Source organism: Nicotiana tomentosiformis, chromosome 8 (genome assembly GCF_000390325.3).
Source record: "Nicotiana tomentosiformis chromosome 8, ASM39032v3, whole genome shotgun sequence".
Classification (NCBI taxonomy): Eukaryota; Viridiplantae; Streptophyta; class Magnoliopsida; order Solanales; family Solanaceae; genus Nicotiana; species Nicotiana tomentosiformis.
The window spans coordinates 33482583-33498004 of record NC_090819.1 but is presented as its reverse complement, the minus strand read 5'-3'; the positions used below and the strand labels follow the sequence as shown (position 1 = coordinate 33498004).

General features: G+C 36.8%; 1 protein-coding gene and 1 non-coding gene across 4 annotated transcripts; both read left to right on the top strand.

Annotated features, from left to right (window-relative positions):
• Positions 1 to 2330: 2330 nt before the first annotated feature.
• Positions 2331 to 7841, top strand: LOC104099038 (heterogeneous nuclear ribonucleoprotein Q). Of its 3 annotated transcripts, none has more exons than XM_009606014.4 (12): positions 2331 to 2772; positions 4168 to 4736; positions 4818 to 4907; positions 5002 to 5241; positions 5615 to 5836; positions 5911 to 6211; positions 6294 to 6607; positions 6696 to 6808; positions 6895 to 7001; positions 7104 to 7180; positions 7271 to 7352; positions 7557 to 7841. In XM_009606014.4, the coding sequence occupies exons 1-11, from the start codon at positions 2523 to 2525 to the stop codon at positions 7349 to 7351; spliced, it is 2364 nt and encodes a 787-aa protein (XP_009604309.1). In that variant the 5' UTR covers positions 2331 to 2522; the 3' UTR covers position 7352; positions 7557 to 7841. The 3 variants fall into 3 exon arrangements, with proteins under 3 accessions (XP_009604309.1, XP_018627543.1, XP_009604237.1); XM_018772027.3 differs by having other exon boundaries at positions 6892 to 7001; XM_009605942.4 differs by having other exon boundaries at positions 6892 to 7001; positions 7466 to 7841.
• Positions 7842 to 12062: 4221 nt separating this feature from the next.
• On the top strand, positions 12063 to 12134 carry TRNAW-CCA (transfer RNA tryptophan (anticodon CCA)). The gene has a single exon. It is a non-coding gene; the product is annotated as a tRNA-Trp (tRNA).
• The last annotated feature ends 3288 nt before the right edge of the window (positions 12135 to 15422 follow it).

Genomic DNA, 15422 nt, shown 5'->3' with positions numbered 1-15422 from the left:
TGTTTAAAAAATGATAAATTAAGAAAACATGAAAGATGACATGAATATAGATCCATCAACTATTCTACAATAGCATGAAAAAAATTAAGCGAATACAAATATATAGAAGATTAATATTAAAAAATATAAATCTAAATCACGAGTGAAAAGATATTAACCAAGTTGTGACTTAAGAATAAAGTTTATAGAAGATTAATATTAAAAAAGATAAATCTAAATCATATGAAAGAAAATGTATTCAACATATTGTAGTTTGCTATTCATAATCGCTAGAATACCTTGTATCTTACTAGTGAATATGCTGGAAATAATTTAGTTTCAATGGGAGTAACATAATAGGTTTGGGAATTAGGATTTTGAGTTTAATTACTTGTGTGTTGTAACTGTTTGCATTAGGATTTATTATTTTTAAACTTAATATATAGATATATTTTTCAAATGTAATTTTATTCGGTACGGTTCGGTAATTTTTTGATTTATTTTTGTAAAATAAAAAACCTACCATAATTATCGGTATGGTTATAGATTTATATAAAAATATACGGTTTTATTAAAAGAAACTTAAAAATCAATTTGGTATGCTACAGTTTGATCAGTTTAATCGGTTTTTAAATATCCATTTACTCCCCTACTTGCACTAATTTCTCGTTGTGAGAATTTGGAGGAAATCCAAGAGCATCACAGCCCCTGCTTCTTCTTGATACACATATTAAAATATAAGGTAATTGTTGAGTGCGGTTAGGACAGTGGGAGGCGACTCTGAGCATTTTTCGGTTGTTATGGTGTTACACCAAGGATATGCGCTCAGCCCTTTCTTGTTTGCTCTGGTGATGGACGCACTGACACACCATGTTAAAGGAGAAGTGCCATGGTGTATGCTATTCGCTGATGACATTGTTCTGATTGACGAAATGCGGAGTGGCATTAACGAGAGGCTGGAGGTTTGGAGACAGGCCCTTGAGTATAAGGGTTTCAAGTTGAGTAGGACGAAGACGAAGTATCTTGAGTGTAAGTTCAGTGTCGACCCGAGGGAAGCAGGCATGGACGTCAGGCTTGGATCGCAGGTCATTTCCAAGAGAGACAGTTTCAAGTACCTTGCGTCGATTATCTAGGGGGATGAGGAGATCGACGAGGATGTCACACACCGTATTGGGGTGGGGTGGATGAAATGGAAGTTAGCATCTGGAGTCCTGTGTGACAAGAAAGTGCCTCCGCCACTCAAAGGTAAGTTTTATAGAGTGGTGGTTAGGCCGGCCATGATGTATGGGGCTGAATGTTGGCCAGTTAATAACTCACATATCCAGAAGATGAGAGTAGCAGAAATAAGGATGTTGAGGTGGATGTGCGGGCACAGTAGGATAGATAAGATTAGGAATGAAGATATTCGGGAGAAGGTGGGCATGACTCCCATTGATGACAAGATGCGGGAAGCGAGGCTTAGATGGTTTGGGCACGTTCAGAGGAGGAGCTTGGATGCACCGGTAAGGAGGTGTGAGCGGTTGGCATTGGTGGGTACAAGGAGAGGTAGATGGCGGCCTAAGAAGTATTGAGGAGATGTGATCAGGCGGGATATGGCGAGACTTCAGATCTCCGAGGACATGGTACTCGATAGGAAACTGTGGAGGTCGAGCATTAAGGTTGTAGGTTAGGAGGTAGTTGAGTTCATTTAGTCTACCAGTGTGAGGCTAGGCTGATAGGATTTAGTCTTAGACTGCTAGTGGTCAGTGTTGTGTTTTCACTACTCTTCCGTTATTTACTGGTTATTATTTCTGCTTTCCATGTATTCACTATTTTTGTGATGTCGTGATTATTTATATGGTTTTTATTGATGGTACTGATATATTGTCTCTTTTCGTCTTTTCATCTTCTTGAGCCGAGGGTCTGTCGGAAACAGCCTCTCTACCCCATCGGGGTAGAGGTAAGGTCTGCGTACACACTTTTCTCTTCAGACCCCACTTGTGGGACTATACTGGGTTGTTGTTGTAATTGTTGAGTGCATTAATGAACTGTTGCCTTTTTTTCTTACAGGCTTCGTAATGGTTTGATTTTTGAAACGTTCCCTTATATGCTAGGCGTTAGTTTCTTTCCTTTTATATTTTTTAAAAATTTAGGATAATTAATTTTTTAAAAGGGCAAATGAGTAATTTAAATTTTAATTTAAAGCCTTCCCACTTTTAATGCAGTACACATATAAATATAAATATAAATATAGATATAGATTTAGATTTAGTTTGTTTTGTTTTTTGGGAATTTTTTAGCAAAACGGGTCATTAATAAGCGGATGGGTCGGGTATGCCCAAGTCTTATCTACGCGGCGTTCATAGCATTAATTCCGCTGCAAGCTTCCCAACTTTAGCAAAACTAGGGTTTCCCCAAACAAATCCCTTTTAAAGATAGGCAATAGTGCGCAACAAGAAAACGCATACAATCTTAAGCTTTTACAGATTCTTCTCCGTTGAAAGATTGAAAATTCTTAGGTTTTTCTTTGGGAGTTGGTGAGAAATCAATCAATTCGTGAAATTATGCCTCCGAAAGCAGTAAGAAAGACACCTATTGGATCTGGATCCAAAAGAGGTGGCCGTACAGCTCGTGGGACCACAAAGTCTCAGGCAAAGACCGAATTGAAGACGGAGGAGGTCGTTGAGGAAAAGCCCGAATTGAAAACCGTTGAACCGGAGCCCAAGGAGAAAACCGTGGAACCAGTGGCCGAGGACCGGGCCGAAACTGAGATGGAAGCGAAATCTGTGGAGAACGGGGCGGTTTCGGAGAAGAGTAAGTATTTATTTTGAAAATTGATGTTCTAAATAATTTATTTGAATTATACTTTGTATGGTTGTGCTTCTTTTGCTGCGTTTCGGTATACTAATTGTAATAGTTTGGGGTCTTGTAGCTTAATAAAGATAGTGACCAAATTTTTTTTATGTCATTCAAAAAATAAAAAATAAAAACTTTGTGGATCTAGTTCGTTGTTAATGATTGGTGTGGACTTTACTTCTGCTAAATCCTTGGAGAACGGGGCGGTTTAGGAGAAGAGTAAGCCTGTAAGTATTTATTTTTGAATTGGTATTCTAAGAATTTTGTTGAATTAATACTTTGTTTAGTTGTGCTTGTTTACTTGGGTTTTGTCTATGTTCATAACTGTTGGGGATTGGCATGTCAATTGTAATAATTTGGGTTCCCTTTTTTTGGATAAATATTTTGGGTTCTTCTAGTTTAACAAGAATTGTGAAAAAAGGTAAAAGCTTTATGGGTTTGGTTCGTAGCTAATTGTAGATGCAAAGTTTATTCTGGTGGACATAGCTGTGTAATAATATTATTGAAAGAGAAAGTGGTTATTTTTTGAACTTTCATGAACTAATACCTATTTTAGATATGTTTTTGAGAAAAAAATACCTATTGTAGAAATCCTTGTTTCCTGTGTTTATGCTTGAAACTGTTGAGAATTGCTATGTAAATTGTAATAATCTAGGTTCTGGTAGGTTATTTAGGAACTGTGTCAAAAAATATTATGGGTCTAATAGAAATGGAAGAACTAAATATAAATATTATCTCAACAGAACGTGGATATGAGAGGATAGTGCTAATAATATCATTTTTGGTGAGGGGAAGCTGTGATCATCACTTTAATCTTATGGCCTGCTAACTTTAGATTAATGAAGAAATATGTGTCTATATGCGCTTTCAAGCTTCAATTAAAACGAAAATAAAAGAAGTGAGGTGTCCCCAAGAGATGGTTGAGGCATATGAGTTATGACCCTCAAAAAGCCTTGTGGATTAGTAAAGGTGCTCGCAAGCTGGTCTCAACACCATCTTTGTGGGAAAAAAAGGGAAAGAACGAAAAAAGGCGAGACTTTTGTTGGGAACTGGGGATGAATGAAAGCTCCCTTATTCTTCAATAAGGGAAGAAAGAAGACGGAAAGGTTACAGTTGCTTCCACATGGTCAATTCTGCCAAATTTTGTAACTGTGATCTTTCTCCTGAGGAATTTCGTGCAGGTCTTTTTAAGTTTATGCAGAGGCATCTTTTGATGATCAGCTATGTCTCGATAGAGTTGGACATTGTTGACAGCTTACAGGATTTGCAAGAAATTATGTTATACTTGGACTAAGACCCTTTTACATTCTCCATTGACTGGCCTGGGAAGCTAATTTTTTTTTCTCGTGGCAGAGGAGGACGATGTGAAAGAGTCAGTCGATCAGTATGAAAAAGGTGAGCGATTAGATTTGGAGGATAATGACCCTGAATATGAACCTGAAGAGTATGGAACGGTTGATTATGACGAGGGAGAAATGGAACATGATGACATTCAGGAAGAGGGAGATGAAATAGAGGAAGAACCTGAAGAGGGAGATGTTGGTGAAGAGGAAGAGGGTGATGATGTTGAAGAGGAAGAGGGTGATATGGTTGGAGATGTTCACGAGGAAATTGAAGGTGATGAAGAAGATGATCATGCTGGGAAGGAGCATGTTGAGATGGTTGATGCAGCCGAGGAGGAAGAACATCATGAAGTTGTTAAAGAAAGGCGTAAGCGGAAGGAATTTGAAATATTTGTTGGTGGCTTGGACAAGGATGCCACTGATGACGATCTCAGAAAGGTCTTCAGTAAAGTTGGTGAGGTTACCGAAGTGAGGCTTATGATGAATTCTCAGACAAAGAAGAATAAAGGATTTGCATTCCTGAGATTTGCCACTGTAGAACAAGCAAAACGAGCTTGTACCGAGCTGAAAAATCCAGTGGTATATTCTTTATTCTGCAGTTTTCATGTCACTGATTTTAATTCCTCATCGAAGGTCTTTTCCTGACAATAGAATTTCCAGGTTAATGGCAAACAATGTGGTGTTTCTCCGAGTCAAGACAATGATACTCTGTTTTTGGGTAACGTATGCAAGTCCTGGACAAAAGAAGCTGTAAGTAGACTGGGCAGATTCATATTGTCACCAAGCACGATTCGTAGTTTTTAAGAGCTGCTTAACTAGTCATTGATGTTTGCTTTCTCTCCAGTTAAAAGAGAAGCTGAAGCATTATGGTATTGACAATATTGAGGATTTGACATTGGTCGAAGACACTAATAATGAAGGAATGAATCGGGGATTTGCTTTCTTGGAGTTCTCTTCACGTTCGGAAGCCATGGATGCTTTTAAGCGGTTACAGAAGAGAGATGTTATGTTTGGAGTTGATAGGCCTGCAAAGGTGTCTTTTGAGGATTCATTCATCGATCCTGGTGATGAAATCATGGCACAGGTAAACTCTTTGGACCTATATCTATATATTTTAATAAAAGGGACTACGGCGCTGGTTAAGTATAGTTATGCTCTAATAGCCTCTTCTGTTGCAAAGAGAGAAGAATGAATAAGGACACTGCATGTATTTTAGTCTTTCCTTTCTACAATCAGTTATATTTATGGCTAGGTGGTAGCTGTTCAAATTTTGTCTTCCCGTTAATTTTTAATCTGGGTAGTTTTGTTTTCTTCTTTCCCCATTAGTTTTCTTCTGATAAATTTGCTGCTTACATTTGAGTCAGTTGCTGTGCAGCTATTTGTTATCTGTCTGTGGGTGAATTGTTTATTTTTGATGAACCAATATATGAATCTGGGTGACTATCTCTTGAGTTCAGGTTAAAACAGTGTTTGTTGATGGTCTTTCGGCATCTTGGGACGAGGATCGCGTGCAGGAACTTCTTAAAGAATATGGGAAGATTGAAAAAGTTGAGCTTGCCAGAAATATGCCTTCAGCCAAGAGAAAGGACTTTGGATTTGTCACCTTTGACACACATGATACTGCAGTTACATGTGCTAAAAGCATTAATAACGAGGAATTGGGTGAAGGAGATAACAAGGTTCGTTTTCTGTCTTTAAGTGTCTAAGAATATGTGCAACTCCTGTGAGTATTTCTTATAGTTGTATATTTCAGGTTAAAGTTAGGGCCAGATTATCAAGACCCCTTCAGAGGGGCAGAGGAAAATATGGTGGAAGAGGAGATTTACGACCTAGGCATATGCCTCTGCGTGGTCTCCGTGCCCCTTGGGGTCGTACAGTTCCACATAGTCGCCCTATTCGAGGGACTAGAGTTAGTACACGTTTGCCTCCTGTAGTTGGTCGTGGTTTTAAACGACCAGCAACATTGAGAGATAGACGGGCAGTGATGGCTTTACCTCCTAGGGGCAGGCCCATGGCTCCACCACCTAGCAGGTCATATGAACGGAGACCACCTGGTATGAGATGATTTTCATCTTTTATTCAGATCTGCTGGTTCAACTCTGCTTATTTTATAAATGACTCATGACTAAATTGCAGTTCCCTCGTATTCAAAGAGTAGCTTGAAGAGGGAATATGGACGGCGCGAGGAAATCCCTCCTCCTAGAAGCAGAGCACTAGCTGAGTATCCTTCGAGGGTTCATTCTGACAGACGTGCATCATATAGGGATGAATATTCTTCTCGCAGCTCTGGTTACCCTGAAATGCCTAGAGGTACTCACTCTGCAGGAAGGAGAGCTTATGTTGATGATGGATACGGACAACGGTTTGAAAGGCCTCCTCCATCTTACCGCGATGGACGTGGTCGTGAATATGACTCTATGTCCGGTTCAAAACGTCCATACAGTGCAGTGGCAAGTTATCTTAGCCATATACTACAGTTAGATATTTACTTGATCTGCCCAAGAGATACAAACTAATTTAGCTTCTGTTACATGCCAGGATGATGTTCATCCCCGCTATGCTGAGGCAGGAGTGCGCCATTCTCGCGCTCGTTTGGATTATGAACTTGGGAGCGGGAGTGGTTCTCAATATGGAGATGCATATGGTGACAGGTGCCTTTAATTATAGTTAAGTGATTTTTCTTCCTCTTGCGCAAACATTGGCACTATATTTACATGCCTGATGTACATATCAGTAGACTTGGGAGATCAAGTCTTGGATATGGTGGCAGCAGGAGCTCCCTATCTAATCAAGATTCTCATGGGATGTATAGTAGCAGTCGTCAGGGTATGAACTATGGTGGAGGTCTGTTCTTTTGTTCATTGGAAAATCTGGTTATTTCATTTAACAATTGTAATTACACGTCTGTTTAGAGAAACCTGTCTTAATTTTTATTTTGGTTTGCAGGCTCCTATGGTGGAAGTGATGGAGATGGAATGTATTCATCCAGCTATGGTGGTGATTACATGTCTCGTGGCAGTGATGTATGCTTCTACTTTGTTGAATTCTGTTGGAAGCTTTAGTGTCTCTCCGATGATAACTGTTGTTCCTGTTCTTCTCTGACGAATCTTCAGGTTGGCTCCTCGCTTTATTCTAGTCGTAGTATGGGTGGCAGTGGTTATATGGGAAGTGGTGGGTCTGGTTCTTACTACTAAGGTATGTCTCTTTTTATTACAACCATCGTATTTTATTTGGTCGTCATGCTTTAGAGCTGAGTATCCCATACGAGCTTGTGATTCCCTCCTCCCCCTCTTCCTGTGAAAATGAAGCTGGGAAGGTTTTTCTTATGTTTCTTCTCTGAAAGAGCTGTATTTCAAGATATGGAGCATTTGGTCACCCACCAACTTATTTATGGTACAGATTTGAGTTGACAAAAGAGCTTGCAGTTGGATGTGTTAACATTGAAGCCCTATGCATTGACATGCCTCTGTCCTCTGAGGGAGATGGAGTTTATCTGTTATCTATTGCTTCTTTGTATATGTACGGCTAGATAATTTAGCATTAGAGGTTGTATTGCTCCGAAGCATCTTGGATTCTAATTGGGAAAAGAAACATCTGTTCCTTTTCTGATGTAAGGAAATTTGAGTTATGTAGAGCAAACAGAGATCTGTTTATTTCTGGTATATGAGCATGCAATAATTTGTAGTGGTTTCTCCTTTTAAGAATTTGCTGGAAAAGTGGAGGAGGTATGCTGCATGATTATTTCAAAAGAAAATGAATCCTAAAAGCTCAAGTTACCTTTTAGCCAGTCATGATTCTTAGGATATATTACAGTGGTGGATCCGTGAGAGTTCTATTTGGAAGCTTTATATCCAGTTGTATTTTGATATTTTCATCACAAAGTTTATCACAGGTCTCAAAGATCACCAATAAAGAGCTTAATTTTGTAATCAACGTGTCGACTTCTGTACTGAGTTAATGGATTGACATGCATTCCAAATTATTTATTTGCTTCTGGATGGTGAGTGATTAATGGTTTAGATGAGGGAAAATGAATGTATTTTGATGACTTGAGAAAGAAAGCATCTATGGATATCATGGGCTGAAGCTGCTCATTGCCTAATTTTATTCCCGAGAGGAGTGAAATTGGATTGCTATAAATGCACCATAAATTGGTTTCAATGAGGCAAAATAAATGTATTTTGCTGCCGTGGCCTCTGGATTGGCAGATGATGAGTTCTTAGCATTGGATAGAAAATTATAATGTCTGGTGCTCAAGTCCTTGCAGCTTGTGAGCTGTTTCTGCAAGAAACATCATTGGTCATTGCTTATGTGTAGCGTGATCCCTGATTGCTTTCGTTTGATTACATGAGTATCATCCTTTTGGGACTGGCTTCTGGGTGTTGCACAGTTTTTTTTGACGAACTCGGTTTATGTATTTCTGACAGCTTAAACTGCAGAGAAATTTTGAGGAACTTGATAGTGCATAACTGTTGATCTATCTTAGAAGTATATAAGGATGAACACAATTAGAAGACTTGCGTTATTTGTGTTCTTCCATTATTTGGTGATGCACTCTAATATGAAAGCTTGCTTATGACGGAAAGTTGTCCTTGGAATGAGTGTGCTAATCTTGTGATTTTCTGTGGTTGATCCTATACACTGATTTGTTATTACAGTGGTGGCGGCACTATGAAGGTTGAGCAATTACATATAGTGAGGCATTTCATGTGCTGCTGTCATTATGGCAGTTTGCCCCAACTAGAATTATAACTCATAAGAAAGTAATTACTCCCTCCGTTCCAATTTATGTAAACCTGTTTGACTGGACACGGAATTTAAGAAAAAATGAAAGACTTATAGAATTTGTGGTCCGAAACAAGTCAAAAAGTGGTCCAGAGTATTTGTGTGGTTAAGCTTCTCATTAAGGATAGAATTGAAAGTTTAAGTTAAATTGTTTCCAAATTTAGAAAGGGGTCATTCTTTTTTGAACGGACCAAAAAGAAAATAGGTTCACATAAACTGGAACGGAGGGAGTAGCAGTTTGTCAAATTTCCTATATGTGGCCCTTGCATAGTCTTAGTCTGTGATTGCCTTTAAAATGCATGCTATACATGATGGTAGATAGATACTTGGATGACGGTGGTGCCCGGGCAGCTTGTGCGCACCTCGGCTATTCCCACCGGGTATCTGCTACCTTGCTACCTCGACTAGAACAGGTGTTGTGTAACTTTGCCCACCGAGACTTAGGCAGATGTGAAGCCTAGTGCTTTGTCTCTGATGGGGTTTCTACTATGATTTTCAATTCTTCATGGTTTGCACCTACTTCATCGACCTTTAGGTCACATACTTGGATGCTCTAATAGTAAGGCTGGTAACTGTTGATTCTCTTCTGTATTCTCCTCCCTGCATTAGCGGCTGCATTGTTCTCATGAACTAAGCTTAGTAGTTGTTAGCCTATTTTCATTGGAAAACACATACATAAAGTTGCTGGTCTAATTTTCTCCTATAGAAGGAAAAAGGGCCCCAAGATTTTAACTTACTAATTAGTGGCAGCCAAGATTTTGAGGTAACCTTCACTTATAAAAGTTGCAGTGTGATCTGATCATTGAGTTAGAGTTTGATGTTGCACTCGCAGACGGGCTTCAGCTGGGATGCAGAATATTTTTTGTTTGCATTTTCATGTTATTTCATAGATAGTTTTAAATTCCTGTAAATTAGTAATAATATTTATTTGCATCTTTCCTGATTAAAAAAAATTCCTGTAAATTCTTTTCTGGGCGGTATTGCTTGATGTTGCACTGGCTCTGATGTACTTGAATCTTATCAGTATACTTGTTCTTTTCCTAGTTGACTGGCTTTAATGGTGATCGTTATACAGAATCTAGATATCTTTTTGATGATAAAAAATGTGTGGGTAGTTATTTCATCGTCCTTTTTTATTCAAAGTAGCATCAATACACAATGCAACCATTTAAATTCGATATTTATGTAAGTAGCTCCTCCCACTCAACTAGAATGACTTGTACTAGAGGGGGAATATTCACCTGAATATGCAAAAATTTAATATGTAATCTATGCACATGAATTATACTCCTGCCTCCTAGGATGTTGTCTCCTAGGGTGTCACTCTTTCTATTTCAGTCTTTTTAAAAAAGAATGGCATCTTGCTATAATTAAAAATAATTGGATTCCATCATTATGTGTTATTCTTAATGACTACTCTAATGGTTACAGAAATGTTATGACATGTTTGAATTTATGAGTTCTAAAGGGTTTTATTTGTTTTTAATATTCTGATTTCATTTAAACACGTTACGTAAAATGAAATAGAGGGAATAAACGATATATTGAGTCCACTTGCCAAAAAGTAGACATTCATTGCTAAGTTAGAGAAACCCCAATCAAATGTACCAACAAGAACTCCCTTCTGAGGAGGTATTTGCTACATATCCCGTTTTGCTTTTGCTTGACTTGACACACAAAATGCAAGTTCTTTGTTGCAAGTTTTCCTTGATTTTCTTTGTGGGAAAAGGCGCTTAACTTGTTAATTTTTTTTTTATCGGAAATATGAAGCACGAGAAAACTTGTAGCAAACAGAGAGCAAACTGTTTATCTGATCATAGGAAAAAAATCAAAAATATTAGCACCCAAGGGTCAAGGGTGTGGCCTAGTGATAGATAGGACGAGTGGTTGTGAATTTTGAAAAGCAAGTTTCATTCTAGTTAAATCCTAGTATAGACAAAAGACATTCAGTAAAACCTTGTCTTACCCTTTGCTTAGAAATTGAGGAAGGAAAGTAAAGGAAAAGAAAATGGAACGAGAGAAATGAAGAACAAAAAGAGATAAAAGAGATTTTGCTTTCCTTTTTCGATTAGTGGAAGAAACAAGGACAAATGTGGAAGATTATATTGAAAGGACAATTATAGATGGGCATATGAAAAAAAAGGACTCTCCGCAATCTGCGCATCTATTTTCTGCCAATCTTTTCCTTACAAACTGAAGAGGGGAAAATAATCCTCTTTTCCTTTGTCGTAACGCTTATTAAGTTCAGACAACAGATGGTGAAATTTCATTTGATTGGTGAAGTTTCTTACCTATATGTTTACCAAAGCAACTGCTGATATATCAAGATTATATATGCTGTGAGGAAAAGTAACCCAATGACACTGTTAGAAATAAAGAGTTTCTCCGCTTATAAATCAGGATTATAAGTTCTGTGCATTTGCGGTTTAATTTTTTTTTTATATCATCAAAGAGAGATCTTTACATAAATAATCAATTGGATTTATCGTTTACTTTTTCTAGTCGATATACATAGATTAATACATTGATTATATACAATAATATAGACATTATATATGAATTATACTTTTATCATACATTCATCGGTTTCTTTTGGTTTAAACATTTAAGTGAGCAGCTATTTAGGTTGATTCTTCTTTTTCATTAAAGACAACGACTAGTAAAAACCTTCTTTCATAGATAATCAGTAGTATTCCTCTCACTAGCTATTCTGAGTAAGAGGGGGAGGACTTGATGTGATTACTATTAGACCTCCAACCCCGAGAGACTCTACAATCATTATGAGCGTGGACTGCAATTCATCTGAGCTTAGTCTTCTCTTCTGAGATGATTGGAGGCTGGGGCACTCTTGAAGAATGGCCGATCTCGCGAGCGGGCGGATAGAAATGCCTATAGATGAGGTAAGCGACGGTAGCGAGGGAGAGGTTGGAACCGAAAAAGACCAGATTCCACACATATGAGACAGGCAGAAAGTATGAGACTTTTAAAAATGGGAAGCAATTCTATTACAGGTTAACAAAATACACTATCATAAGATATTTTTTATAGACTATAACCAAGATCCAAAGCATGCTTTGATTAGTGAGATATTAACTGAATATTGCGACTTTATAACAACAAGGATCCGTGGCGCAATGGTAGCGCGTCTGACTCCAGATCAGAAGGTTGCGTGTTCGATTCACGTCGGGTTCAAAACCGAAATTGTTCGGATCCTTCCTCTTTTGTTGCATCTAGTTTGTACTATGATTATGTTAAGAGGAGTGGATATTTGTGCTTTTTTAAAAGGTCTTTGACGAGTCCATAGCTATGGATGTTTTCAACCTTGTGTACTATATTAATTATATATTATATATATATATATATATATATATATATATATATATATAAGATATCCTACAAACTCGGGCATAATCAGAAATTTCGTTAAGGGTTCAAGATTTAAATTTCTTATATATAATAAATCTTTTTGATGCTCTGAATTGTCATGCTCATAATTTGATGAGCCTAATACAACTTTAAACTAATTCATGAGGTGAGTATATATATATATAAAATTTATATACACAATATAACTTTTCAACGAATTTTTTTCAATTGACCACCTTTCGCCTGGTACAACTCATTAGGAAATTTTCATCATTGAGTTACAGTGACGTACCCGAAATTTTATGCAAGCGGGTTCAAACATATACTAAAGTCCTCGGCATCATTAGACGGTAGAAGGGACACTGAATTAACAAATAGGGTCATCTTGCTCTCTTTATTTTGATTCTTAAAAATCTTAAAAGGAATTTTGTCGCCTACCTTTTTTTTTTTTGGTTTGCAATGTTAAAAAAAAAAAAAATTCCAAAACTTTAACGGCGGATCTATTTACCTTTATAAATTAACAATTTAATAAATCTTTAGAATTTTTTTACAAATTTTACCGTAACAAGCATCGATTTGATCTATATATTAAAATACTAAATTTTATTTATTTCATTTAACTTGTGCTAACTGTAAATAAAGAGCATTATAAATGAGCTATAAACTAAACAATATTAATTGTTTAATATAAAAGTTTTTCCAAATTATGAAAGATACTAATTGAAGTCAACAATAAAGGTAGAACAACAACAAGCAATGCAGATTGATAGCGAGGAAGCAATAGTTTAAAATATATGGACGGTTCCTACAAAAGGCTGCCAAATTTGGTTAGAATAATATTTGAAGGAAAAATAAAAAAACAGCTACAACTATACATTCAGATAAATTGTACTCATAATTTATGTATTTTGGGTCTCTTAAATATTCACCACAAAAGTTCCATTCTTAAACAGGAAAAAATGAAAAAGCACTGCATAGTTTTTTTTTTATAAAAAAATTGCTAAGATAGAATGTTAAAACTGGTGTATGGAAGCGTTTACGTGGCTTTCCTTGGTTTACGCATAGGTGAAAATAAAGAAATAGGAGGCTACAAATGCTATGGAAAAGAAAAAAAAGAAGGGAATGATGCAGGAGCACTTAATCGAACACACAATCATTAAAGGCGGAGTCAGAATTTCAAATTTATGAGTTCAAGATTTTAATCGCCTTAAGTTACTTGGTTCTAAATTAATAATATATACATATTCAATGAATTTTGTAAGACAAATACAAGATTCGAACCAAAGCTACTGGGTCTGACAGAATCTGCTCTCGATACTCTAGCTCCGTCCTGACATCCATTAAGATATGTTGAACCCGACCGCTTGAACCATCCCACCAAGGCAATCCCCTTGTCAAGCGGATTCAACGCCTTTACCTTAAAATAATATTTTCTTATTTGAAAGATAATTTTCACATAAAAATTGATAAAAAAAATTACGAAGAGGGTTCAACAGTATTCCTATGAACCTACGTGGGTCCGTCCCTGCTGGGCTACTGAATTTACGTAAGTTCGATTTCACGTGAACTTACATGGTAGGTTCGCCCCTGCTTGCAAGAATATGTGAAATGTGTTTAATTAGATATCTTAACAATAATAAGAACATGGTAACATTTTCAAATCGTGCATGCTATCTCCTAACTACCTTTTATTTTCATTAACTTCAAACCAACATCCTAACATAAGGTCAAAGTTGACATGACTCAAAATAGCAATAACTCCCTCTCAGCCTCTCTCACATGAACAGAAGTTATTTATGATAATGAGATGATAAATATTTGGTCAAGCAGCAACACGAATTCTCTCAATTGGTCAGATGAAGAATCGATTGACTAATGACATTATATCTTAATTAAACTTCTTTTTGTTGGGCATAATTACTTCAAAACTAAACTTGTTTAATTTATTATGAGTATATGCATAAACATTGTAGAAGTTTTAAACTATTAGATCACTAAAAGATATAAACCAAAAACCGACCATCAAAGATAAGATTAATTAGCTTGAACAATAAAACATGTTATTACCTACTACGTACAACAAGTTAAGATATAACAATATTATAAAATATTTATATTGTCAATATTATTTATGAGTTCGGAGAGATCTGCATAAATATTTTGAGTTCTTCAAACTACCGTATGTTCCTTGGATGTTGAAGAGTTATTAGCCTACTAGAGTGAAGGACTGCAATTTATTTTGTTTATTTATATATAATGTGTGACAATCTGTTCTTAGAAGTTACTTCACCGAAACTAAAGTTTAAATTTTTTAATCCACTTTCTTCATCAGCATAATTCTTCTCAAGACAATGGAAAGGTCCGATTCAAGTTTCACAGTCAACCAGTATAGATTTAACACCGTATTATGACAGTAAGACTTGAATCTAGGATTTCCTACCAGCTCTAATGACGTAGTAAAATGTGTGATCACCATTTTTCCGTAAAACGGTACAGTTGAATTTGTTACGTGATTTATTGACAAACAAACTGAGTTGATCAAAATGATAAACAAGTTAAATTAAAAATAGTACTTAGCGTTAAAATCAAAGGAAATAGCAAGCCTGGCTCCGAGAGCAATGCTTCAGAGGACAGCAGTATGAGCAATATCCAAACAGAAAGTAGTTGTACAATTTTCTTGGGAGTAAAGTATATCATAAGTTTTGCCAGAGATTTCCTATCCTTACAATGATTGTAGGAACTACTATTTATAGCTATACCTAGGAAACAAGATCCTAGGATCAAGCCTCCCTAAAATGACAATAATAGGTGTCATTGATGAATATGTAATAGTAGGCCATGAACGCCAAAATTCTCTGCAACGGCTGCCTATTTAGTACTGAGCAATATTCATCATTAAATGCCATTTGGTGACAAACATTCGTTTGCTTCGGTTGACTGCGTTCCCTTTGAGATCTACCCGATACCAACTGAAGTTGTTGTCCTCGGTCTTGATTTTCACTCGATTCATCTTCCGTTTGTCTCCGGTTCCATATGTCATGCAATCATTCGAATATTTAATATAAACTAATTTTACCCTTTACAAATAGTTCCCCTGCTTTCCGGTGGCACATC